The sequence below is a fragment of the Hippoglossus hippoglossus genome, chromosome 20 (genome assembly GCF_009819705.1).
Source record: "Hippoglossus hippoglossus isolate fHipHip1 chromosome 20, fHipHip1.pri, whole genome shotgun sequence".
In the NCBI taxonomy this organism is placed as follows: domain Eukaryota; kingdom Metazoa; phylum Chordata; class Actinopteri; order Pleuronectiformes; family Pleuronectidae; genus Hippoglossus; species Hippoglossus hippoglossus.
This window is the reverse complement of record NC_047170.1, coordinates 7512782-7539931: the sequence shown is the minus strand read 5'-3', so window position 1 is coordinate 7539931 and position 27150 is coordinate 7512782. Positions and strand designations below refer to the sequence as shown.

Sequence of the window (27150 nt, the reverse complement as noted above, 5' to 3'; positions counted from 1 at the left end):
GTGTTTTATAGTGTAAGCTTCACACTTTCCTGTAAAAATATGAAATTGTAGCATTTTTTGCATGAAAGTGTAATTTCACCAAGAACATTTAAATAAAGATTTTATTGTTACTGTAAAACAACAGTCAGAGAGAGAAATATGGGCTTTGATATAAACACCTGAAAATTGCATAAACAGATGAGTGTGTATGTTTTAATCCACACACTCATATCCCCCGTCCCCTATTTCTGTCTCTAACACATTATTACACACATTCAAACCTTTTTTGAGCAGATCACAGGCTTATATTGGCCAACAATTTGTTTTTATTGGCTCAGGGCTGGTGTTTACAGAGTTGAGTGCTCAAGACCAGTGCTGTGTTTAAATACAGGAGCTGCTTTCCACTTTAAGACATCTTTAAAGAGGACTAACATTACCGTGAGGTCGACTGTAAACTAACAGTGTGCTCGGGCGGGCCTGGTGACCACCGGGTTTACAAAATGACATAATAGGTTTATTGTAGGGCAAGTACGGTACTGGATTGTTTCCATATTTTCATATACAATATGTTTTTTTACATGTGGAATCTCTGAAGCAAAGTCAAATCAGCACTAACAACAATCTAAATACACTCCCTGAATGCACATACCATTAAAGTACTTTACATTTATACAGAATCATCCTCCTCAGTTGCTCCCTGCAAAATCCAACATTGATTTGACATTGAACTAGCTTACCATTACTTTTCAACAGCTCATTAACTAAGTGCCGTGTAGCTTTTTTTCCAGCTCCAGCACATATTTCAGAGTTTCAGGCCAAATGAAAAATGTTTGGCCTGTTTACTCTGTTCACAACAAGTGAGGCAAAAAAACATAAGAAAACCAGACAAACAGAAGCAGGTTGTCCTCAGTGTCCCTCTAACCTGACCGTTACAATGTCAAGGCTATGGTGCTTTCCAACTGATCACTTCACATCCACGCTATAATTGGAATCATTAATATCCAGCATTAACTTTAGGAAATATTTAAAGTCTCTCCCAGTCCCTCTGGGTTTATCATCGGCCTCTGTTCGGGCCAGTCTCTCCGTCTGTGGTGATGTCTCTTCCCCCGACATCTTTTCCTTTTTGTCTCTTTTCTCTCGCCGTCAGTCTCTGTCCCGGTCTCTCTCCTCGTCTAGAGGATGCGTTTGTCTGTGCTCCCACATTCGCACCGCTCCGTCCCACTGTGGACAAACAGAGAAGGACGAGGACAGGGTGTCACGACTCACATTTTTAATGGGTTAGCGGCAAAGATAGCAAATTCCTCTGTGACTTCAGTGATATATTTAAAAACTTTCTTCTGGATTTATCAAAGCTGAAATCTATACGTTAAAGCGTACAATATGTAACTTTGGTTGCTAGGGGTCTGTCAATAAAAACAATAACAAAAGATCTAGTATGATGATGTCATGAAGCTGTCTGGAATCATGGGGGGTTTTTTTTACTCACAGAGCTGCTGATGATAGTGTCCTCGTATGGATGCCAGGTGACGTCCCTCACGCAGGCGTCATGACCCGACAGTCTGGAGACCACGGTGCCCGTCAGGACGTCATAAACTGCAAACACGCACACACAAACATTTCAACCAATGCAGCTTCTTGTAGATGTGCGTATTATCAACGCACTAAAACTGACACATGCGCCCACGGGGTGACACTCACTGACGATCTTTCCGGTTGAGCAGCCGGAGTAGATGAACCTCTGCCCGGTGGTGAACTCCGGTGAGAAGCGGCTACGGATGAGGGTGTGCAGCACGCCATGACCACGATAGGTCATCACCGATGTGTCACCTGTCAGCTTGTGTCTCCTCAGGGCTGAAAGGGACAACAGGGCCAGTAGGTAAATAAACACTGCTAACTATTTTTGTTCACTAATCACAGACTTCCCATTGGCGCGGTCATTTAATCTTTACCTCCTCCTCTGTTCTTCCTTCATATGACCCCCCCCTCCTCACCTCTCTGTGGAACCTGCTGCCAGCGGTAATCCCAGTTTTGTTGGGTGACAGCCAGGCGGGACGCTGCCAAGCCCTCTTTGGGTGAGAACTTCCTGACGTCCCAGAGCTTGATGGACTGGTCCTTGGAGTTGCTGATCAGATAGCGTGCATCACCCTGGCACAACCGGGACACAAGTGGAAGAACCAGATTTTTAAAAAGAAAACAAAACAACCCTCAGATGCTCTGAGACCAATATAATGGACTGAATGTGTGTCTACTCAGCTAAGTTTGGCATTTAATTAATCAGGTGTTCCCCACCTTGCTGTGGATGAAGGTGATGCCGTCTCGGTGTCCGGCCAGCTGTCCGACAGGCTGCGGTCTGTCCTCCCGCAGCGTCCGTCTGTCCCACACCTTGCATAGTGCGTCGTCGCTGCCAGAGAAGAGCAGCTGGGACGAGCCGTCAGCGAATGCAACTGCGTTCACGTCATCCTCATGGGCATCAATCTGTGACCAGAGACACGTCAGAAGCATTCAGTGTGTTTAAGACTGCAGGGTGTGCAAGACAATGTGTTTGTAGAACACGGACAGTGGGCCATTCCCTGACTGTCCTGCTCGCTGTAGTGTTTAACTAACCTGGAGGAAACAGAGCATGTTGGAAGACTACTTTCAGCAGCAGATTAATCCTTATGTGGGGCTGGAGTGTGTATTGGTGGTAGGAGTTTGGTGAGTGGAGGACACACAAGGTGTGTGTTCATGGTGATGAAAGTGCGGGATGTTTTAATAGTCTTTCGAAACATTGGAGCTCTCCCTCAGTAAAATATATTACAGTGCTTGTTAGTCGGAGACAGTAGGTGTAGGTTAAGTCTTTTAATGGGATATGTTCAAATTAAGAAAATTCAAAGAATAATCCTTTTCCATGCAGCCACATACATGAGGAAGTTAAAGGAAAGCAGAGAAGGGCAAAAGTTCAAAATAAATCACAGACACGGTAATGCAGAGGTAATTAGGGACGGACTGAGAGAGTGTAAGATCATGCTGAAGCAGATGGTAGAGGTCAGAGACTGACTTCTGCACGGGGGGAGGTTGTGGGAGGAGGGAGGTGGATTTAACCCCCTTAGTCCCTCTGAAGGCAGCAGCCTTCTGTTATTCTACATTACACCTCAGCTGCACCAAAATTAGCAAGAAAAAGGCGATTGACTTCTTTCCCATTGACAGTGCAGGACTTTGCCTTTTCTGTTTCCCCCCCCTGCTAAGTCATGTTTGACATCAGAAATGCACCGACAACTGAGGCGTTGTCTCACCTCACTGTCTTGCCAAATTAGTCATGTTTCCATCACTGCCGATCGGAGCAGGGGCCGATTAAAACCTGTGTCTACTGAAGATGTTACATGACCCGGGAGTAAAAGCTGATTGAATTCATTACCATTGCAGCCAAAAGCCAGATGTTAGTGGGTGTCGGTGGGTTTTTTGACCAATGGAAAAGGGGCTTTACAGGCGGCAGGGTGGTGTAAAACTTGATGTGAGCTTGATAAGTTACTATTCTGCTCACCTTGAACACAGGAGGTGGAAGAAAGCGCTTTAACAGTGGTGGATTTTACAGGTACATGCAAAGATGCAGCAATGCCAGCAAAGCAAAAACAGAAAACACATATAATACAAATACAAAGTAAATACGAACACACTCACCTTCAACGTTCGTTTATTCTGCTCAAGGTCAAAAACATACAGGCAGCCATCGTTTGCTCTGAAAGGAGAGGAGCGATAAACTGAATGGATTAAAAGTAGTAGTTTAAAGTGAATGTTTGCGTGTATGTATTAAATGTTGGTCTGTTTTCTGTAAAAAAGTTCAAGAACTAACAGCACTAGCTACAAGTTGAAAAGATGTATTCAACTTCCACCTCGCTCGAACGTCTGTCAGAAAAAGAAGAGATGTGCGGATTTACATTTCGCACTACATCCACATTACTAAGTCTTTGTTTGAAAACGCATGCTCTGCTACAGATATATCCTGGCGAGAGGTTTGGAAAAACTCCAGGGCTGCATGAGATGTTTGGAAAAACATTACGTAGACACTCACAACTGCTTGCTGATTGGTTCTTTTCAGTCACAATGTAGCCTTTGCTGATTCCTCAGGCTCCTATCACATGACCCTCTTCCGGTAGAAAACAACCAGCATTAGCCTCGGCCACTTATGTAGAACGCAACATGGATAATTAATTACATGTGTTGCTGACCCTGTTGTCTTTGCTAACAGCTGCTGTGCAGTTAAATTCTGCATTTTACAATGATGCAACTGTTTGTGTGGACGGGTATTAAAAATAAAACGGTGTTTTCAAACAAAAACGTAGTATTGTGGAAGTAGCCTCAGTCCTGGTTTCCACGCCCCCTTGAATCATAAACGTGAAGTGTACTCACCCTCCCAGGATCTCTTTGCCATCTGTGGAGGCTGCTAGGGAGAACACACAGAACCTCCTCTCATCTGGACTAAACACACACACACACACACACACACACACACACACACACACACACACACACACACACACACACACACACACACACACACACACACACACACACACACACACACACACACACACACACACACACCCACACACACACACACACACACACACACACACAGGTTGACACTGCAGCAGTGGCACAATCACTGAATCATAACTACACTGTGTACTGCATCATGCCACAGCATAAAGCTTGATGAAGGCACACATTAAACAATGCTAGTGTTAGGAGTGCATGAGTTTTAATAGCAGTGCTTTGTGTGAATCAATGAACAGAAGACACAGAACGAGAGGGTGGGGGTTGAGGTGATGACAGCATCATTCATCCAGGTGGTAATGAACGGAGGGAATGATGGATTACCTTCTCTGTTATGTTATAAGATACTATGAGGGAAACACTAACTTGAGGTCCAGGGAGGTGTGGTTTTCACTGTCGCCATCTATACTGCACAAATGAACTGTGGGGAAAACACAGACAGATAAAACGGACATGAATAAAACAGCATATTGACAGTCATGATAATGGAATTTACAAAAAACTTGATTCTCTGTGTTTTCTGAAGCGTTTTTCAATTAGTGAGCTGAAATTATTTTTTCATTACCTCGGTTTGTGTTTGTTTTAAGCAATATTACACAAAAAAAACTCTGTCACCTTTCAAGAAACGTGTGGCACAGGTGGTTTGGAGAGAAAACTTCTCACAGGTTGTGGAAGGTAGTAACACAAAATCACATTTAGCTCATGTTTTGAATTGGTTTGGGGGGATGGCAGGCAACTCCTGTATTACCAAAGCTCTGTAATGATTGGCTCATTGTATCACACGGTGAAAGACAGGACCCTTACTGTAATCAGACCAGCTGGAGTAGAGCACATGTTGCGCATCGGGAGTGAAGCAGACGTCGAGCACGCTCCAGCCTACATCTCGAGCCCTCACCGTTCGCAGCAGATTAAAACGCCCCTTGGTGGTGTCGTACAAGCGGATGTTCTGGTCTGCACAGAGCAACCGAAAATACAAATCATTATATTTAACAGTCCTGTAAACAGCATTTGGCTTCTAATTCAGTGTTTCCAGGAGGAAAACATCTGTATCTTGGTGAGAAAAGAAAAACTGACAGCAAAACAGCAACTGCATAAAAAAGTAATGATGTATTAAATCGTGAAAATAAACATATTGCCACTAGATTTAGTAGTTGTGGTGTTTTCTGGTATTTTTACACAGATACATTTTGTATCAAGGAACTACAAAATAAAACAGTGGTTCCCTGGGACTGACTACATTCTCTACGTAACACAACATGTTTTTCCTCTGATTTCTAAGCAGTTTTAAACAACCACAAAGAATCCTGATCAGATCGGAATCGGTTCCTCTGGGTTCTCATGTTGGATCTGGAGTTATTTACCTTGGCAGGCAGAGAGGAACATGTTGCCCTCCTCGCTGTACACTCCACAGAACGCTTTCTGCTGGTATGTGTCCTTGTGGGATACATAGTTTGGCAAGAAACTGTGAGGGGAAAACAAGGGTTAACATAAATTAACAGACAGAAGTTAATACTTAATCAGGTTTTTTAATGTGCTGCTTTTCTGAACTGATGTTTTTCTCAGTGCCACCCTCTGGTAATTTGTTGAGAAATATCAGACATGTGTAATTGTTTGAGGCGCTTACTGTGTGCGGATACGACTGCACTCCCCATGAGAAAAACTGGAGCCTTTACATCTGCCTTTTTCCCTCTAAAATGTAAAGAAAACATCACATTAAGTCAACAACGTGAAACTGATGAGAACTAAATCATCTTTATTTTCAAAAGTGCTTGAAATTTGCCAGTCTGCTCATGAGTTTCCGTGTGAGTGCGCTGACCTCTGCTAGCATGTGTGTGAAGCTGCGTCGGCCTTTCTGGACAGACGAGGCTGTGGCCAGCAGGATCTGAGTTCGGATCTCGCTAAGGTCCACTTCGTGTGTGTCCGGCTGGGTGTCCACTGGAAAAGTAACACAAACAGTAAACAAACTTTCTGGACGTTCTACATACATTTCATTGAGATTCAATGGTCCTATGTATTTATGACACCAAACTGCTGGACCTCTAAACAAATAACTAATGTTTCAATGACAAACTAAACACAAAAAATTTCTACTGATGTTCTCTGACAAGGGGAGCGTGGGCAAGTAGATATAGAGTAGAAGAAACAGGAATTACTATTCACTAGCTGAATAAAACTGTGAGTTTGTTCAATCAATGTGTTCATTTCATGAGCATTAAAGAGCGTTGTATATGCTTAAAGGCAAAAAAATACTCTTAACTTCCTTTCATCTTCAAAACATCTATTTTTAATCTGATTGACAAAGCAATACCATTACCCTGAAGTTATTTGTATCTTAAACTGAAATCTTATACATTACTGGTATGAGCTCATCCTGCGTCTGATACTGGGAATTGGGTGGGTTCCAATTACACAGTCAGTAACATACTGTACCAACACACTGCTATTTAATACTGGGAGACAGAGTTTTTGCTTTAAATAATATTCACTGGCCCTCCAGAGTATATAGATGCTTTCAGACATGCACTGAACCGGAGGGACTGTATGTGTCTATGCAAATGTCAGAGTCAGATGCTCCAGACAATCTCGAGAGTTTTTGACACCAGAACCCCCACTGAGTAAAAACTCTGGAGACTGTCCTTGTGAGCTCATGAGAGACTACAGCAGGAGCTTATCTGGAGGATTTGGATTCACTGTGAGCAAGTGAATGGGCGTATTGATTAGGTTTCTAATATGCGATGGGAAAAAGATACAAAAAGAATACAACTATCTCAGGATGAAAAAGAGGAGCCAAACACGTATTAGACGCTTGGAAAGACAATGAGATTGGAGAGCATTTGGTGATACAGTCCAACAGCCTGGAGAGTGAAATCTGTCAGCAGTGGGTGGGGACTTACCTGGCGGGTTGTAGCGGTCTCCCAGCCGACCCTCCCATGCTCCATCGCTGTCCTCGTCAGAGTCAGAGTACGACTGGACCAGCTGCAGCCCTGTGGCTCCACTGCCATGGACCAGTCTGACCTGGCCCCTGCACACACACAAACAACACACCAGTTCAACCACCAGTAAGTTAAAGAGGAACACACGTAGGAACATACATCGGCAAGAAATCTGAAATGAAATGAAAATTGTGCATCACAACAAACACTTGAATAATTTAATAACATTAAATCAGACGTACCATGTGCCTGACCACACACACTGTTCACTCACTGCTGTTAGACAACACTGTTAGGAATTACTAATGATATACCAGCAACAACTCAAAAACCAAAGACCAAACTTTCTGGAGGTTTTGATGAGAGCTAACTTTGGTCAAAATGTTGAAATATCGTTCTTTTATGCAATTCAATTTTAACTGTAATGATCAGTCATAAAACAGTTGTTATTTTTTTAGATTGAATATGGAGCTGGAAAGGAGCTTTACAGTGTAATAACCATTTCTCTGTGGTTTACATTAAGGCAAATATGACCAGTAAAAAAACGTTGGAAGCCCATATCTCCCTCTGTGCGTCAAAGCGCTTGGGGGCTCATTTTGCCACCAGACCATTTCATTTTTATAGTAAATATAGTATTTCTTGTCGTATTCTTATCTTTTATTCTATATATATATTCCCCTTGTGCTGCTGTGTGAACTTTGCATTTCCTCTACGGAGGTTCAATGCAAGTACATCTTATCTTATTCTTATCTTAATTAAATGCCAGACAGGTGAAATTTCAGTTCCATAGGTTCCTCATGTGACCAAATCAGCATGACAAAGTAAATTACGATCTGTGGCAGTGTGGCCCCACAGCGTGATGATCTGACACGGTATGGAACGACCCCTCAGGGTGTTTAAATCAGTGTCCGGGTCATGTCACCTCCTCAGTAGGTAAGCCAGCACTTCAGCTAGGTCGACGTCCTCCTCTGGTGCTGGGGCTGCTGCTGCTGCTGCTGATGATGATGCTGTTGTTGTCTGTCTGTCCGCCGTCCTGCGGCTCCGGTTCGGCTCTGCTGCTTCAGACCGCTCCGCTGGGTTGTCACTGGAGGAGCTCCTTCCACCAGACATCCCAGAACTGGACTGAGAGCCCATAGACTGAGGAGGGCCTGGTTAGAGACAGTGGGGTGAGACGATCGGACACAAACACAAGTTAGCTAACAATGGCAGGGCGACACACGTGTGCACGAGCTGAGCGGACACCACGGGGAGTTGTCAGAACAAACTGTCCCGGGGTGTTCCGCCTCCCCCCCCGGTTGTTGTTCTGCACCGCGTCCGCCCGTACGCACTGGTGGTCCTAGTGGAGCTAGCTCCAGATGCTAACGCGTCAACCTCACCGTGTGTCTGTCTGTCCTCTCGGCAGCACGTCGGTCCAGCTCGTCGTGGGTCGGTACCGAGAGAACAGCTTGTGTCTGGTGCGACTCCGACAGTGACGAGGTGTTCGCCCCCTGAGAGCTGCGGGTTTGACAGCTCGGTGCGGGATCAGTCTGCTCGCTGGGCCACTCCGACAGCCGCCATGTTGTTTACAAAAGTGTGAGAAAAAAAAAAACTGCGCGTGCCCGTTCACTGTCATGTGACACACTCAGTTTCACTAATGAAACAAGGAGTAACCCCCCCCAACAATATTATCTCACTGAATAATGACACCGAGAAAAACCCAAAGGTCATTGTTGTGTAACACCAATGTTACAAAGTACTTACACAACCCCTCCCCTGGTGCTTATAGTATTTTTCTTTTTTTATATTTGTTATATATTTGTTATATTTACACTTGCACAAATACACCACAGCCAATTCTTTGTATGTGTAAACCTGCTTGGCAATAAAACCAGTTTCTGATTCAGATTCTGTTTACACTAGAAATACAGGGAAATAGCATAAACAAAGGCACAGAGATTAAAATGTGCAACTTGAAATATAGTTAACTTATCAGATGAATGTGTACAAAGACGAGGGAAAGTGTTTTACGACGAACAGCATCTCTCCTGCTCATCCTCAGACAGTGACGACCATGGTGCTGAGTTTATTTACCCGACAACGTGGACGATTCACAAAGCATCTGTGAAACACATCTTCACTCTGAAGAGGCCCACCCTGCCAGGCTCTGCTGAGAAATGTTATTGATCATTTTATGTTTCAATTAACTGACTCAGAAAATGGGATCGTAAGAGCTAGGTAAAGGTAAAAAGCTATTGTTTTGGGGAACACTGAAACAAAAGTCTGTATGTGTTTAATGATTGTATTTTATTGCATTGCATCCTTTTGTGCTGTATTTTGTATTTAGCTCCTTTTTATTTTATTTGTATACTGTTATGGACCTAAGAGTATGTGTATGTAAATCAAACATAATGTTATTTTAACATGAGTTTGGTGTTAACAAAGTGGACGCTTTACCTCTCTCCTTATCTCTGAGGTTGCCCATTTGTGATCATGTTGTTTTGTGGCTCACTTGTGGTGACAGGAGGCTGTTGTGTTTAGAAGCTGGTTTGACTACCAGTTGATGCCACTTGTCATTTCAGTCATTTTCCTGGGTGTGTCCTTAGACAAAGTCAGGGTTAGTCGAGGTGAATGGGGAGCAGCATTTTCATGCATGCATATTGACAATCGAACCTGGCTTTGGGTTAGACATGTGTAAACATTAGGGCATGCCACTGTATTATACATATCTGTTTTACTCATGATTGTGCTGTGTCTGTGCAAAGTGACACATAATCATACCATGTTTGTTCTGCAAGATGCACTGCGTTCTGTTGCGTTTATCTTCATTACAGTTTAATTTGTTCCTTCTAATGTGGCTGATGCAGTAGTTTCTGCGTTCAAAGAGATATTTCTCTTTGATAGAAAACAACCATCTACAGCTAAAACTACAAATTCTACCTAACAGTGCATTATGTGTTTATTACAACTGAAACTATTGAGCAGTGATGATTGACAACTGCAGCTCTACACATCTTCTAAAAGCCTCTGCACTTAAACGCGTCCCTCCTCTGGATGTCTGACTCTATGTTTATAGCATTCATGTATTAATAAGCCTACATGATTGCTGATGGGATGAATCAGGTTTCTCTCTTTATAAACCTTTTCAGATTTGCTTTCCGTTTGACTTAAAGTCACAGTTCAATATGCAAACATGTTTTTGCATATGAACTGTGTCAGTGGCATGGCATGGTGATGCAGTGGTTAGCACCGTCTTGGTTCAAATCTGAGAGGCAAAGTCACTCCAAAGTAATGCATCTATCTGTACGTCAGCTGTGATTGGCTCCAGCTCCCCCTTTTTACTTACAATAGAAAAGTAATTTAATTCATGTTCAAACCAAAAACATATTGATTCAGCATAAACATGCCTGAGGAATTCTTTGGTAAACTGGATGTATCTAGACAGAATATTATTTTATCTTCAGGAGAGATTATAAAAACTGAACCACAAATGCATTAGGCCCTGATGGGTGTCCAGTAGTATGCTTTAAAAAAAAAAAAAAAAAGATCCCAAATTACTCCAAACTTGCTCAAAGGTTTGTGAAGAGATTAAACAGGCCTCCTCTTATTTTTTACCTAAAAGAATAAAGTTATGTCGCTGTGTGTGTTATTACCCGATTTATCTTAAAGTCATGTAACCACCACAAAGGGCTGCCAGAGGGGCCTGTCCAATCTTAACCTTGAACGTCTTAAATACACACCCCATAGCTCCACCCAGAACTATAATAAGATCTGGCAAAGGTTTCCGTCTTATTTTGAGACCGAGGTCCCTTTCATGAATACAATGCCCCCCTCCCTCCCCGACCCCTTACCCTTTTTATTTCTACCTGTCTTTTTATTCTGTTTTATTTCATATCTTCATTTTGTGTCAATTGTAAAGTGGTATTTCATAATGTTGTTTTAAGGCGGTATTCCCTAGGAAATTGGTGAAAATGTCAAAAAAACGCCCTCATCTGGCAACGTTAAAGAAAGTGAAAAAGAACAGGAATAAAGTTTAACGAGTTCTTTCTCGGCCCATGTCCCATCCCAACGTACAGGGGCAAAGCCCCAGTTAATTATTGAGGCATAAACATGGATGTAAAGATTTTTAATTGTGAAAACTTGACGTGAGTTTGAACTGTTGTTAAAAGACAAGAGGAATGTTGCAGCTGTTGATTCCAGCACACGAAGCAGTAACTTCTGACAGAAGAAAAAGTCTGAGACCATCAGATTGTGGTTTGAGAATAAACATAGTCACCAGCTCTTTATCTGGTGCTGTCTGTCTAATCATAACATCGCAGTACAAAACAATCATCATTGATGGTAAATGGAGAGTATGTCACCCTGTTTATTTTCAGTATTTACAGTTACTCTCACACAACTGTTGTTTTACAATATATTGGCCAATAAAGTTCAGGTTGAGAGGAAAGGTCTGTTGCTTTACCCAACTTGAATGTACAGGAAATGTCTTAGAGATACACGTCAACTTTGAGCATCCCTAAAGTTACTGGCACATTTTAGATAAATCTTTTTCTAATAAATAATATCTCACTTTACACACATGTTAAAACCATCAGTGGTCTCTCACAAAATGTGCGCACTTAGCAATTTCGCGTAGTGCTCTGGGTGATATCTTTTGAGGAAAATCGTCATTTTTCCCTCAACTCGCTGATCTCCGGTCAGACCTGTAAAGGATAAGAAATGGCAATTTAATATCATGATACATGGTGCTGTATGGTTTTAAATGGCTGAGCAGGATGACAGCTTTGAGCTCACCCAGCTTTTGAGCTGTTCTTTCAATCTTCTCCAGAGCGGCCTGCACATCTCCTCCCTCAGGTACGACCACCTCTAGCTCCCCCACATGGTAGCCAAAGTCCGCCTGGTCCAGATCTATCTGCACGCCCCCCTCCTCTAAATTGAACGACTGCCTCACTGTCGTAAACTCTGCAAAGCATGCCAGATTACTTCTGCTCAGCCAAGACTCGTCCTGGTGTGAGGAGGCCGTCTCTGCGTCTCTGTCCTCACAAACGTCTGGGATGACTTCTGCCACTCTCAGCTGAATTTCATGCAGGGTGATTATCTCCTTGTAGCGAGTGCACAGTGCTGCCGCTCTACTTTGCTCCCCACTCGTCTCCTCTGCTGGACACTTGAGCTCCCAGCATCCTTTACGTTTACGCAGCCACATGTCTCTCAATGTCAAATCAAACTGGGGGTTGTCAAAATACTGGTCTAGAAACTGTTGCTGACCAACACAGACGGCTGAGGAAAGAAAAGAGGGGGAAGAGAGATGGTTAAATAAATACACAGATGGCCATGAAGTGTTTCTGCAGTTAAACATCAACCAACCACAGAGACGAGCACTGTTAGAGGTTGGAAAATAATTTCTGTGAACATTTGTAAGCTGACAGGGATCACTGCATCGGATAAATAACTGGACTCTAAAATTACCCATCTGTTAAATGTGTGGTAGACAAATTTAACACGTACCCCCGAGCTCCTCCAGAGTCTTCAGAGTGTCAGCGTCGCATATAAACTTTCTCTCCACTTCCAGGCTCATCTGAAATGGACACAGTGTCATCAACACCGACGGTACTGTAGGATCTTGAGTCCGGCTAAATTACCTCTAACCTGCTTCAAGCCTTAACAGTCAGTAACCTAACAGGCAGGTGTAAAGATATGTTTTTTTTCTCTACTGAAAAGGTATTCATTTTTAACATTTTATCATAATAATAACAATAGAACAATAAAAATAAGAATGCACTGTAATATATGCTGTATTATAGTTTTTGCCATGTTTTTTAGGAAATAATCTACCTATCCATCAACATTTACCCCGACACTAACTTGAATGTATTAAACAGTAACCAGCGGAGGAAATTAACAATGCATAGTACAGAAAGTACAGTTTTGTGGAACCTGAACCTAACACATTCTATTTTCTTTACACTGTATATACCGATTTAATCACATTTTATATTTTTTCTATATATTGTTGTATATTTCTATTTCTTTATATTCCTTCACACATGTACTGCATGCTACTTATGTGATGTCTTCTGCTGCTGTAACATTGCAAATTTCCCCATTGCGGGACTAATAAAGGACTTCTTATCTTATCTTAACTCTAGTGCATTTGTTAGTTTTAAACAACTAAGTTGTTTCACACAGATATAGTGTACTTTATTACCCCTTACAGCTTCAGTTAGCAGTTACTACCAAAATAATACTCAAAGACAGTTATGCACCAGCAACATAATCCTATATAACCAGGTTATGTTTTTTTATTCTTCTGCTGAAAGTGTATCGTTTTTTTTATGTTTTAATGATAATAATAATGATATTAACAATAATGGCATTAACAACAATAACATTTGCAATAGACTCTACATTTACCACAATACTAACTTGAATGCATTATACATAAACCAGAGAAAATAAACTATGCATATTTATTAAGTACTATACAGTAAGTACAGTTTTAATGAACCTGGAATTTACTTGAGAATACCTTTCTTTAGTTTTGAGGAACTAAGTATTTTCAGAAAGAGACATTGTACTTTATTACCCTGCAACAGCAACAGCTACTGTGCAGAGTAATTTATTACTAATGTAAAAAAAGATTATGATATAAAGCACTATTATGGATACAACTACCAACATTATAAAACATTTAAACAATAACTGAACTATGCAATAATAATAATAACAATAATAAACCCTCTGTTTCTTCCTCTTTTCTGTGACCCTTACTTGTAATGGCAAAGATTTACATTACTACTGTTACTTATAGCCTTACCTTGGTATTTAACCTAGATTTCCCCAACGTGCATTCAGTTATTCTGTTAGCTATTAATTCTTATTTCCGAACCCTTTACTACTATAACCTGTTCGTCACTGCTTTGTAAATATTAAGTGCTCAGTTGCACGTTTGTGTAAAGTGATATTTCTTTCTAATCAGGCTTGACTTATTCAGCCCACGCAGCTAATGCAGGGTCATGGCACGAACTCCGAGTCATAAATCCACAAACTCAACCGCGGGGCGTTTAAAAAAGCCCGTGAAACCGCGCGTACTGCCCCCTCACGCACCTTCGCAGGTCAGGTTCTGAGATCCGTGTCATTCGGCGTCAAAAACGGAGCGATAGACCAAATCGGGCAGCTGCAACACGTCAGCGAAAATTTAATTCTGCACAGGCGCAGTGGCGGACAGCTAAGGGGAGTGTTGAGGAGCATCACCTCTGCTGCCCCAGTAACGCAGGCAGCGGGGGCAGAAATGGAGCCGTTTTAATCCGCCCTGCTCCGTCAATATTTACCCCGCTAAGACCCTCCTTCACACGGGACGGTGTGGCGAGGAAAACACGAGAGGCCTGGCCCTCCATCCAGCTGTCATAAGGGTCGCCACCGCGCCACGGTGCAGGCGGGCGGGCGGGACGGGGGACTTCACTCCTGTTCACCTTTAACGTGAGAATGAGGAAGGTTTAATATTAAAAGGGAGGGGCGGAGATAGGAGGGTGGGATCAGCGTAATCTGCGGACTCTAATGGATCCAGGCACTGATCTGGGATCGATGATCGGCGATCAGCGCTGATATAATACCGAAATAAGAGTGATATGCGGGTTATATAAGGCTTTATCTCCGTGTCCCCTCTCTGAATGTCAGCAGCGAGCCTCGGGGGGAGCTGTGGTCTGTTTACTACAGGGGAGAGGGAGGGGGGAGCGCCGGAGAGGAGAGGAGGGAGGAGGAGGAGGAGGAGGAGAGGGGAGGGCAGGAAAGAAAACTTTTCACTTCTGAGGAGCCACGGAGGAAGCGTGTGCGTGTGTGCGTGCTGGAGCGGAGACCATGCAGGTAAAACGCATTAGCTAATTGCTCTCAACTTAATTAAACGCGCTCCCCCGATCGATTGATCGCGGTGCTTCGTGCGGGAGAGTGGCCTGCGACCGCCGGGGCACCGAGGGGCGACGGTGACGAGCCTGCCGCTGACCCGATCCCCCGCACGAATCCAACGTTAAACCCAAACTTTTTTTTTTTTCCTCCTCCGTCTCCTTCGCCCTGCTCCCTCCCGACACCACCCCCACCGTCGGGGCCCGTGCCTCCGCTTTCGGAGCTGGTGTGTGTGCGCTTCTTCTTCGGAGCCAGTTACGGGTGAAATCATAGTTTACATGGACATGTGTTGCACCGAAGTGTTTTTAAGGTGTGGATTCCAGCGCTAGGACGCGGCTAAAGGGGGTCTGCTGGGCGGGGGGTATGTGTGAGAGGGACGGGGGGAGGCAGTGTTTTCTAACACATCTGTGAGCGGAGCCACGTTCGTTAATTAAACGGCTGTGTAGGCCTCGGTCTGCGCTCGGCGGCGGCGGCGGAACGGCGCTACACGTCCTCAGCCAGCGGGGCACGGAGCTAACTCGAGGCCGAGGTTTGTGACCCGAAGTCGGTGTGTGTTTGTGCTTTTTTCCCTCCTCTATCCCGCTGAACCAGTCGGTTGTTGCTGGAGCTGCAGTTCCCACCTGGACCGGGCAGAGTTTTTCCGGAGGGAGGGGGGTGCAGTTAATTATCTGTCTGCTAACAGGCTAGCTAGCAAAGTCACACGACTGTTCCCGAGCTCCTGGTTCATTTCGGGCTTACGAGTTTTTCAACGGAGAGGAACGGCAGCCAGCCCGATCCGACGCCTGTCACGCAGAAGTGAGCGGCTCTCACTGCGGGGATTATTACCTCTCAACTACGGTACCAGCTCGCACAGAAACACCGCTGTAATGCGACGTTTCAGCCGCCGATCAAGCCTAGCTGCTAGCTAATTGATTCATCTCCGCTCGGCATAGCTAATTAGACTTCTCGTTAATTAGCCAACTACGCTCGAAGAGGCGTCAGTCCAGCTCTGTCTCGGCTTTTAATTATGAGATGGTGATTAAGGGTGGGTTATAAAGATGGTATAGTGTGCAGATGCAGCCTCGTCGGGACATTATGTGGTCGTATTACCCCTCGCTAGCCTGCTAATTGGCATGAGGAGGAAGTGAGGACTGTAGCTGTGGTGGCGTTCAACTGCTGTCCGGCTGCATCTCGGATTATGGATGTTTGCAGCAGGGTGAAAAAAAACCCCCACCAGAGCTGCGAGGTCTGCTCTCGACTTCACTGCTCCGAGCTGGAGCCAAGTATGATCTGGGATCCCAGTTAACATGTTGGCCACATGCTCCGTGTATCGGTCAAACTGAGTGGGAGGGGGCACTGAAGTGATTGTAAATTGTCAAGCAGCACATGTTATCATTTGCTGCTTCTCCTCCAGTCTGTTCTGCATTTATTACATTTATGTGCTCACGTGATATTGGATCAGTGTGCGCAGTGAGATTGAATGCAAAGGAGTCTGACACAATGGTATTTGTTAAATCTGGAGCCCAGTTTATTATGGTGCATTGTAAAAACCCACTGCAATCATTAGATGGATCCTCCACTACTTTTCAAAGACAATTGCTTTATTGTGTGATTTGAGACACTCATTCCAGACAGAATGTTGGGAACCTCCCTACAGACCGTAGTTAATGTTTGAAGAAACCACAAATGAAACTTTAAAAGCCTGCAGGATTGAGATACTGAGCTAGGGTTAGTTTTACTGTTGCATGCTAATTGAAGAGGGGACTTGCAGATCAGGGCTGTGCATGATAAAGGCTGGTCACAAATATGCTTTTATCTTAAAATTGGTCACATGAAATTACTTTCTTGCATCCCATTTTGCCGCCTTGTGAACTCCTTTTTTATATAGTCTTTTTGTGATCAACATTTGCTGCTCCAGAATTGAGAAGGATTCTCTAACATGCTCTTGTAATTGTCAGGAGGAGTCTGGAGAGACACTGAGCAGTGAAAGCAATGGGGTGGCAGAGTGGCTGTGCCCCCTCTGCCAAAAAGGCCAAACAGACAGATCCTTCCTGTCTCTGCATCTAACCGAGCAACACAGTGTACTTCCATCTTGTGTCAACAGACTGCTGGACATTGTAAGTATGGCTGGGTGATATGGCCAATGTATATTCCCTACACATAGTATACACCCTGAAGGGTGAGACATGGTTACTCTGGGTCATACATAACTTTTGTACATATTGTTTAATGAGCCCCCTTGTTGCTGGTTGATGAACAGGAGTGGTACAAACACATTATAATTTGTAGCTCTGTGGTTAAAATTAAGTTCTCCTTTTTGTGAGAGTCTGAGAGGTTGATTTCAGCTTTTGAGGCAGTTGATGTAAATTAAGCTTTAAAATAGATACCTCAACTTTGGGGCATCAGAAACAAACAATACAAAAACAAAGTGTTTTGTGGAGAGTTGTATAGAATGATCAAAAATCTCGTTGACAAAATTGAAACAATTGTCATAAATAGACTCTCACAAAGTTTTGAATTAACTTTTAACACACATTAGCCTCGCCAAAGAGAAGTGACTGTTGTCTAACTGTTCTTTTACTGTTATTTTGTCTAAAATCTGCCGTATTTATGAGAAAGGATCCCATAGCTTTATTAATCCCTTTCTGTGGTCACGCATACACTATATTAAACAGGTTACAAAGAATAGATGCACTGGAAAGTTTCTTTGTCTAGTACTTGTTTATAATATATTATCAGTGCAATAACATAGGTAAGAGCTCATCAACAAATCTTTTATTCAGTTTATATTTTATCAAAATACAAGGATTTCTATCCAACCTAATGACTATACAGATTTTACTAAAATTATCCAAACAACCTCAGCGTTGCGTCATTATTTGATGGATGAGTGTTGACATTGTGATGTGAACATAATGAAATCTAAATAAAATTAAAACATAAATTTACACTTATTCTTGCATAATCTCTTGATACATTAGAAATGAGAAGTTTGAGTTGTGACTGAGGGAGATGACTTCTTTGTGCAGATTAATTTAAGGCAGTCAACACATGTTTATTATTGTAATGTTTGGATTAGTGCTTAAAGGGTTGAGTAAATATCACAAAAATAAACATGTCGGTGAACTCATGATTTGTGTTGGGTCCATGACAGTTTAGTATGTGCGTAAGTGTTTAATAGGGAACTAATGCGGTGAATGAATTGATCAGACAGTTTATGACACACCTTTTAGGATAATTTGAAAATCATAGGCTAGCCAAGCAAGCTGTGTATAACATCAGTGAGTCACGCCCAAATTTCGGGCTGCTCAAAGAGTTGGTAGATTTAAACTCATCTGAAAGGAACCGGTTGAGAGCAAAGTTTTCTGTGGTGATTTTGCTGACTGTCTCCTTTTATTGTTTTTACAGGCTGTTCTGAAACACAGTGCCAGTGGAAGAGCGGAGCACAAAGGGGCTCAGAAGTCTTCAGGTAAGCTCGAAAAAAACTTAAATGAAGAAAATCACGACATTGACCACTATTAACACATTCTGATTATTGGATGGGTTTGTAGAATGTGGACCTTTTCAAAAATTCTGTTAGTTGTACTTTAGAAATTCTGCAAAGACTGGAAAAGTTCTGAGGAATTTAAGCCATTTATTTACAGTGGAAATGTTTCACCGATGTGGGTTGATATAATGATTAATTATGTACATTTTTACCTCTGATTTTAGTTAGTGCCCCATTTACTATAACATAAAAATTAAACCTTTTATTTTCCTTTATCAGATTCTGAAGCCTCACAATCAAAGCCTGCTGTAGACGGCGGTTCAGAGCCCTGCCAATCAAGCGAGAATTCAGACGCTACCCCGACAGTTGGAGACAAAGAGATGGAGGAAGAGAAAATAATGGAGAAGGAGGGATGTGAAGCTGAGCCCGAGCCAGAAGAGGAGGGAAATCAATTGACAGGAGCCAAACAGCAAAATGCAACTGAAAACACAGAAATCCCAGACGCCAGCGAAAAGTCAGTTGGTAAAAATGGTGTGCCAGCTGAAAATAACACTCGGTCATTCAAATGCAATGCCTGTCTGGAAAGTTTTCCTAGCAAAACTGCCTTGAGCGTTCATTACAACTCTACATCCCACATTCAGAGGATGACGACAGGCCCTGCAAAACAAAGTGGGGAAAGCGATCCCCAACCTCCCGCAGTTCCTGTTCTGTCTCGGCCATTTATATCAAACAAACCCTACCAGTGTGCTGTATGTAGAGTCTCTTACAATCATGCCATCACCCTTGAGAGCCATATGAAATCTGTCTTGCACCAGACTCGCAGCAGGAATGCTGGAATTGTTGCACAAGCTGCAAACAGTGCAGTGGCCACTGCTGGTTTAGGAGGCAGCACCTCAGCTGCTCCAAATGCTGGAGTGAGCACATCTGGAAGTGCATCCACTCAGTTAGTGACCACCACAAACTGTACGGCTCCTGGAACCGTGATGGTGACTACTACAAAAGACGGAGAGCAAATTCAGACTGCACAAGTGGCTCCCTCCCTCCTCACCTCCCCCGTGGCCTCAGCTCAGGCAGTCTCAGCCTTCCTCACCCTCTCTCACTCCCTCCTCCCCTCCCTGTTTGCTGCCGGTGCTGCTCCTGGTGCAGCCGCACATCAGCTCGTGCCTCAGCCTCAAATGGTCATGCCCTTGATCTTGAACGGGCTGCAAGCCCAAACTCAGCAGCACCAAGAGAACCAGCAAGGCCAGCTCTTAACCCAGTGTGTGCCATTTGTAGGTCTCAGCACAGCCCAGCAAGCCCTCCTAACCCAAAGACTTAACAGCTTACAGAGCCAATGGCCCTCTGCAGGACTTCCAACAAACATACAGCTCTGCCCAGAAGAGCAAAAACAGACTATAAAGTGTGAGAGAGAACAAGAGAGTGAGGAGACAGTTGAGGAGAAGGTCTCAGCTCAGATTAAGGACAGGGATAGCAGGATGACAGATGACTTGGAAACAGAGAAAGTTAAGGAAAAGGACACCAAAGAAGTACAGTGTCCTGATATAGAAAGAAAAGTGACAGCTGAGAATAGTGAAGACAGTGGGAAGGCACATAGAGATAGCACAACAGATGGGGACCGCTCGACTAATCAGTTGGACCTGGAAGGTGATAAAGCAGCTAGCCTGAATCTCTCCCCAGCGGGCACAGAGAAAAGCCTCCGCAATAACAGCCTCTCGCCTTCTGCATCTGTGCCCAGCAACGCAACCCTCAGTCCTGTTAATTTAAACCTTACACTTAGTCCTGATTCTACCCCTCAAAAATCACAATCTGGGACTAGCCCTTGTGGTTCCCTTGGCACCCCAAAATCCAGTCCAAGTACAAATGCCTTAACTAACAACCAAATTCGATCCCATTGTAATATAATAGGATCAATTTATAAAGACCTTCCAGTGCTGTCAGAGTTCCAGTCTGAGGTTCTCTGGGCGTTCTTTGAGTCACGTAGCGAGGCTGATGCTGCAAGTCCTCCCCATGAAGACTGTGAGGCGCTGGGCAGAGAGGTTGGGCTCTCCGAGGATGAAGTACGTAGGTGGATGAGACAAGCGCGACATGCCAGACAGAGGCAAAGGGCAACCGAGGCAGACCACCTGCAAGGTTTGGCAGGATTTACAAGGCACTCCCAGAGTTCTGACAATGATTATGATGACGAGGAAAACTCACTGATTATAGCAGAAGGCGAGGATGCTGAAGCTTCAGGGAGTCAGGCAATAGATTTGTCTCGTACAAGAGGGAAACGCAGACAGAGGGATATGAGAATGGCGGGTCGGAGAGATTCCTGTCTCACTTCTGATTCGGAAAATGAGGTCTACACCTCTGTCATTGTGTCTGATGAGGAAAGTCAAAGTGGGTCTGTGAGGGAGGATACTGAGAGCCCTGCTAAAGGTGAAGCACAGCGGGAGGTCCATGGTGATAAAGGATCAGTTGGAGGAAAGGTGTTGCGCTCCACAACTGTGTTTCTCTCTGATGCTGAGGAGGAGTATGAAGATGAGGAGGGTGGAGGAGGTCAGAGGGCCCGAAGGAAAAAACGAAAGGGGGAGTTTGAGCGCGATGAGGTAAAGGTCAAGAAGGAGAGACTGGACTCAGATGTGGATCTAGAGTTGGAGGCCCAAGGGGATCCTCCAAGTTCACACTCCCACTCAGTGAATCATCCTGGGATTCCCACCAGTGCTCTGCATTCACTTCCCTTGTCCCTCGCTCACTTTTCTACTCAGTTCCTCAGCCCATATGTCCTCTCTCTTGCTCCCTCAATGATTGGAGATGGGAATAAAGTACCAGTCTTTACTAATCCACCAACCATCACACGCTTCTCAAGCTCCCTTCTCTCGCAGTCCCTCTCCCACAACCAAAATTCTCATTATCTGTCAAACGGCGGGGACTGTGAGTCTGCCCTGGACCTCAGCATGGGGAAAAACAGTTCAAAATCGGCTTCTTCCTCCCTGGCTGATAAAATTGCAGCACAGAAGGGGCAGCTGCTGGATGGGCTTGGCCTGAGGCCCACATCCAAAGGTCTGGTAGTCGTCCAAGTTAAGCCTGAATCTGTTAGTGCCATGCCCTCCTCCAACAGCAGCATGAGTCTGGTCAACTGCAATAACATGACAAAGTCTAGTATTTACATGAGGGCGACAGAGAAAATGAATGCAACATTATTGGAAAGGGAACACGAGAAGGAAAAGGAGAGAGACCAAGACCAGCAGCAAAGAAAGGCTAAAGGAAAAAGGTATCGGGACATGCGTCGTTCAAGAACCATCATTCAAGCTGAACAACTTGACATTCTGTATGGCTGCTATTTCAAAGACCCAAATCCTGGGAAGCATGAGTTTGAACAGATTTCAGAGTGGGTCCACCTTCCAAAGAAGGTTGTTCAGATTTGGTTCCAGAACATGAGGGCAAGGGAACGAAAGGGTGAGGTCAGGTTTATCAGTGATGGCACTCTGGCTGCAGTTGGCAAGCCTCTCATCAAGTTTACCTGGCCTCTCTCCAAACCCATATTCTCCAACAAGCCTGCTTCAAACAATACTGGGTCCATTACAACTTCTCCAATTGTGCGCACGCTTATCAAGACTGAGCGGGACCCTGTAAAAGAGCTGGGCAAACCAACTATGGTAAAAAAATTCATCCCAGTTCCCATAAAGCCTAAAGAGGTTGTTTCTTCTACTGTGGTCTCTCCTTTGAGCAGCAGCAGCATCTCTGCAGTGCCAAAGACCAAGCTTGAAACCACCAGCAATGTTACTATGGTCAAAGTTGCACCCAAAGTCAACACTCCTGGCCTTTTAGCCCCACCCAAGGATCCAATCCCCATTGCCCCACGACCAGCCCAGAAACGAAAACTAGAGGAGAGTGACGAGGAAAAGACTGATGAAGATAGAGACAATGAGGATGAGATTGGTCCTGGGCCAGGGAGCACTAACCGCATGGTGCCCAAGTTGACTCCCATCAACAACAGGCCTCCTTCCACGACGGTGGTGCCACAAAAACAGAATGGGCTGAACTACTGGACCCCCAAGGTCCCCATAAAGATCAACACTCTATCAAGAGAACAGCTGGCTCTTCCCACACATACGCCTCCTCGCACCATCCCCCCGCCCCCCACCCCCAGCATTGCACCAGTTAGCCCGAACACCCCCAGCTCTGCCAAAGTAGCCAGCCCCTCCACCCCAGTCGTGGCTAAATCGAGTCCAACAGAAAGCGGCTTTCTGTCCCACTCATCCAGCCGTAGGCCACGCACACACTTGTCCTGCCTACAGCTGTCCATCCTGCAGTCCTGTTACGAGACCTGTGCTCATCCTAATGCCATGGAGTGTGAGGCGATTGGCACTGAGCTCAGTCTGCCGCTCAAAGTGGTGCAGATCTGGTTCCAAAACACAAGAGCCAAGGAGAAGCGATGGAGGTTGCAGCAAGAAAAATTGGTAAGTGGAATTGAAGCTTAATTAACTTTAGTACACACACACAAACTACAGGCCTTTATGACCATTACTGTGCAATAATTTCACATTGGATATTGATTTTATTTTAATTTGCTATATTTTCCACATACTTTCATATAAACAAACCATTTATCATATAATAGAGTTCAACCTAATTGCACAGCCCTAATTTATTCAAGTTTAATTTTCTCTGACAGAAAAATGTTTGACTTCTGAAAATACTGTCCAGCATTATTTTAATCATAATATTTGGTATTAATGTAACTTTGTTGTCATATAATTATACAGAGACCTAATTTTCACCAATTTTCAAGTAGTCACACTTTGCTATCCATAAAGACAAACAATATATTAAACTGTAAAAGCACTTAAATGCATACCTCTGCCAAGGCTATACAATCCTACGTGTCTGTCTCGCTCTTATCGTACAAAAACAAAACTCCTAAAACAACACCCCATGTCAAATTTTTATGTCAAGACACAAATATATATTTTTTAATGAAAATTAAGAAAAAAGCCATTATAAATTTTGTATCTACCCCTCTTAACTGATTCAGTTTTGACGAGTTCGTCCACCATGTTCGGTGCCACTCGGTTCAGTATTGCAGATTACACTGCTGGCAAATAAACAAAGACATGGGTGAAATACAAACTTCTTGGTGGAGGTAATCAAATTTTAATGCATGAACATTATGATACTGTCGACAATGGAGAATATTTTCTTTCAATCAAAACTGCAACAAATTTGGCTTTAAACAGTCATGGCTTTAAACTTGTTCCCGTCTTTCCACCCCACCCTCCAATTCCCAGTCTCCTCTGTCAGGTGGAAAGGTGGACATGAGCTCAGGAACCTACTTGCAGTACAACGCTCTCAAAGCTAATCGTCCCATCCTTCCCAAACCCGTTCATCTCACAATAACTGAACCTGCAGCTTCCCCAGTGGCCGGCCAGCCGGTGCCAAAGGAAACCCTGACAGGCCGCTGCGATGCCTGCAACGTCTGCTTCGAATCCCGAGCTGCAGCAAGGGCCCACGTCTTCTCCCCACGGCATCTGGCAACCCTGAGAACCACTAACTTTGGCCAACCAGCGACAACCGTCAACAAGAACGGCACCGGTAATGGCGGACCCGGAAGTGCTGCGCCGGGCTCGCAGGTCTCTCATTCCACTCCGGTTACCAGTTCGGGCACTGGTTCTGGAGGGGAGATGGTTATTGAGTCGCCTCCACCAACGGCCACCAGCAACAGTTAAAAGACTCAGATCACGATTGGTCTGCACACTGACTTTTCTCGGACCCATTTGGGCTCCTCAGATTTTAATAAACAAAATTGAGCACTAATCAAAAGCTAATATTGTTTAGTTTTTGAAGTTGGCTCCGCTGCACCCGTTATCATTTGCTCCACCTTCACTGTCTCTACATAATCTACACCTGGAAATTCAACACAACAGCAGACTATTTCCATGCTGCTTCCCACCTAATCAGCTACTGTCTGATTAGTGATGAACGCGTCTCAAGTTCCCCCCCGATCCTAACACACACTTTGTCCAAACTTTTTTGGTCCTAACCCTGTGGTTATAAAAAACCTTCCTTCTGTGACCTTCCCATAATTTGTAAAGGCACTCAACTTGCCATGCTTGAACTGTCCTACTCTAAAGACTGATGCAAAAGTATTTCCTCTTTGGAAGTGGCCATTTGATGGTCGGCCCAGAAACACTTTTTGGGATAATAACACGAGATATTCACATTAGTAACTCCCAGTTTGCTCCTGTGGAATTGCTTTTCTTACACCTCCTTTCACCTCTAGAGCAAAGATTGCTTGGAGAAACCAGGACTGGACTGAACCATTGAAAGAGGATTAACTGGTATTGACTGTCACCTTTTAATTTGCTATGGCAGTGTGATCAGACAAGTGTTGTGTCTACTGACTTGGGATATATAAAAAAAGAGGTACTTAAGAGAGAATAGGGCTGTTTAATTGTCCCCTTTTACCTGTTTGCAGTTTTCACGACAATCCAAATAGACAGGGCAAAAAGAGGCTGAGGAACCTAGAATCCTGGCATACGGCACTTTGACACATTTTACATAGTTTGAAATGTTTTTAAGCATTCTAATGCAAGTGTCTTTTTATGGAAAGATACAGTAAAGCATTTTGGATGATTAATATAAATCACGTGAAATAAATTTGTTTTTCTAGTGTAATGAAACATGCTTTAGGTGTGAGAATGATCTGTGGAAGATAAAAAATCCTGGGGAAAAATGGTGAAGAGCTCTGTTCCAAAATGTCTTCAAATGCATGTCTGGGGGGGAAAGTCTCTGAATGTCGTATTCTTTATCTGGGACATAAGGAATCCTGCCTGTAAAGTTCTCATTATCCTCGTGGCCAAGGACTTGAACTACCAACTCTATTGCTTTTACAACAAATTGGTTTGATCCTGTGGATTTTAAACTTTTCACCCAAATGTTTAGATGTCATGTTGGAATACAGCTCTTCAAACCTGTTGGAAGATGATGTCTGCACCTAGTGTGGGTGTAGAAATATGACGGCCTTATGAGGAAACACCACCAGGTACATCAGCTTAAGCCCAGGTGATCATTGTGTAATGTTGGTGAATTTCATCCACATCTGGCACGAAGGGTCGGATTGATTCCACAAAGTTTTACAGTTTTGTTTTCCATGAGTTCTGTGCATAAGACAAAGTTATGGTCTCCGTTCTATTCAATTCAGTATTTATACAAATGACAATACAAGCAATTAAAAATCGGTTTAACAGATTTTTTTATTTAGGTCAAACCCAAACCTCTAATGTTAAAAGAATGGGGCTTGAAATGGGCTGTGTCCCACATTTTTTCTGTCCCCGTTTTTCGGACTTTACTAATCCTGGTAAAGCACGTGCTGTGAAGAGACCTGAAACAGTGAGTGACGCGGTAGAAAGTTGGGTTTTTACCAGTATCCTTAAGGGACTAATGGATACTTCAGTCTTGGAAGCGAATTGGGAAAAATTAAATGTGTTGACTGAGAGCTAATAAGATGGTGCTGTGTTGAAGGACACATAACATACTAGAGATGTTTTCCTTCGATTTAAGTTGTATATTAATGTTACTATTGATAGTTTTAACAAAAAATGCAAAATGAAAACGTGAACTTTTGTAAAGAAATATATTAAAAAAATAACTGATATTCCAAAGTAATCCTCCCCTTTGCTTTTCTGTCATTCAAAAACCAAAAAGCTATCTTGAGGTCGACAGAGAGCGGGAGAGGTGTTCATAAATGCAAACTGTAAAGGACATCCCACGGCTTGACACTTGCACTAGTCCACAATTTTTTTGCACAAGCTACAGACATTTTAAAAAGAACACAGCCATTAACACGACATTTAAGAGTCACTCGGTGTGGTTTTTCGAAATGAGGAGGAGGGTAACAATGCGCTTTCATGAATAATAACCTGTACTCCTGTTGCAAACTGTATCTTGTCTGTAAAGCAAGGACTGCAGTGCTTGGACCTCAAGACTGGGATCTCACACACAAACACACACACTCAAACACACGGTGTTGCACTGTCCAAACTAGATAGGTTTTTATGGAGATCTGCTTTTTATTATCTTATGTTTTGTCACTTTGATTATCACTATTGTTATAACTGTACTACTACTTATACGATTTATCATTACTACTCATCACTGTTTTTTGATTATTATTGATCCATAATGGTTTAAATGCCACCTCTGCTCATCAAGAGTATGGTATTCCTTTGAATATTGAACAATAATAGTGGCAGTGTTGTTATGAATTGTTAGATTTTTGATTAAGCTTATTTTTTCCTCCTCACTTGTACCTGCCTTTTTGTGTTTGGTCTCCATTATGCTTTCTTTGATATACAGAAAAAGAAATAAAATCAGTTGAACAACAAA

General features: G+C 43.5%; 3 protein-coding genes across 11 annotated transcripts; 1 reads left to right on the top strand and 2 right to left on the bottom strand.

Moving 5' to 3' along the window:
* Window positions 1-83: 83 nt before the first annotated feature.
* Window positions 84-9026, bottom strand: dcaf11 (ddb1 and cul4 associated factor 11). The gene is made up of 15 exons (XM_034573036.1): window positions 8822-9026; window positions 8368-8593; window positions 7407-7534; window positions 6329-6447; window positions 6137-6201; window positions 5874-5974; window positions 5317-5463; window positions 4879-4933; window positions 4366-4434; window positions 3637-3694; window positions 2269-2454; window positions 1971-2124; window positions 1678-1830; window positions 1466-1572; window positions 84-1200 (listed from the first exon to the last, which is right to left on the bottom strand). The coding sequence occupies exons 2-15, from the start codon at window positions 8577-8579 to the stop codon at window positions 1123-1125; spliced, it is 1632 nt and encodes a 543-aa protein (XP_034428927.1). The 5' UTR covers window positions 8580-8593; window positions 8822-9026; the 3' UTR covers window positions 84-1122.
* Window positions 9027-11538: 2512 nt separating this feature from the next.
* On the bottom strand, window positions 11539-14907 carry thtpa (thiamine triphosphatase). Of its 4 annotated transcripts, none has more exons than XM_034573037.1 (4): window positions 14750-14907; window positions 12927-12996; window positions 12216-12698; window positions 11539-12124 (listed from the first exon to the last, which is right to left on the bottom strand). In XM_034573037.1, exons 1-4 carry the CDS (start codon window positions 14813-14815, stop codon window positions 12024-12026), a joined length of 720 nt encoding a protein of 239 aa, XP_034428928.1. In that variant the 5' UTR covers window positions 14816-14907; the 3' UTR covers window positions 11539-12023. The 4 variants fall into 4 exon arrangements, with proteins under 4 accessions (XP_034428928.1, XP_034428930.1, XP_034428929.1 ...); XM_034573039.1 differs by having other exon boundaries at window positions 14673-14872; XM_034573038.1 differs by lacking the exon at window positions 14750-14907 and adding an exon at window positions 14526-14747.
* On the top strand, window positions 14792-27150 carry zfhx2 (zinc finger homeobox 2). 6 transcript variants are annotated; one of them, XM_034573030.1, is made up of 5 exons: window positions 14792-14897; window positions 17255-17413; window positions 18705-18765; window positions 19063-23225; window positions 24054-26430. In XM_034573030.1, exons 4-5 carry the CDS (start codon window positions 19164-19166, stop codon window positions 24489-24491), a joined length of 4500 nt encoding a protein of 1499 aa, XP_034428921.1. In that variant the 5' UTR covers window positions 14792-14897; window positions 17255-17413; window positions 18705-18765; window positions 19063-19163; the 3' UTR covers window positions 24492-26430. The 6 variants fall into 6 exon arrangements, with proteins under 6 accessions (XP_034428921.1, XP_034428920.1, XP_034428925.1 ...); XM_034573029.1 differs by lacking the exon at window positions 14792-14897 and adding an exon at window positions 15139-15281 and having other exon boundaries at window positions 24054-27150; XM_034573034.1 differs by lacking the exon at window positions 14792-14897 and adding an exon at window positions 15250-15846.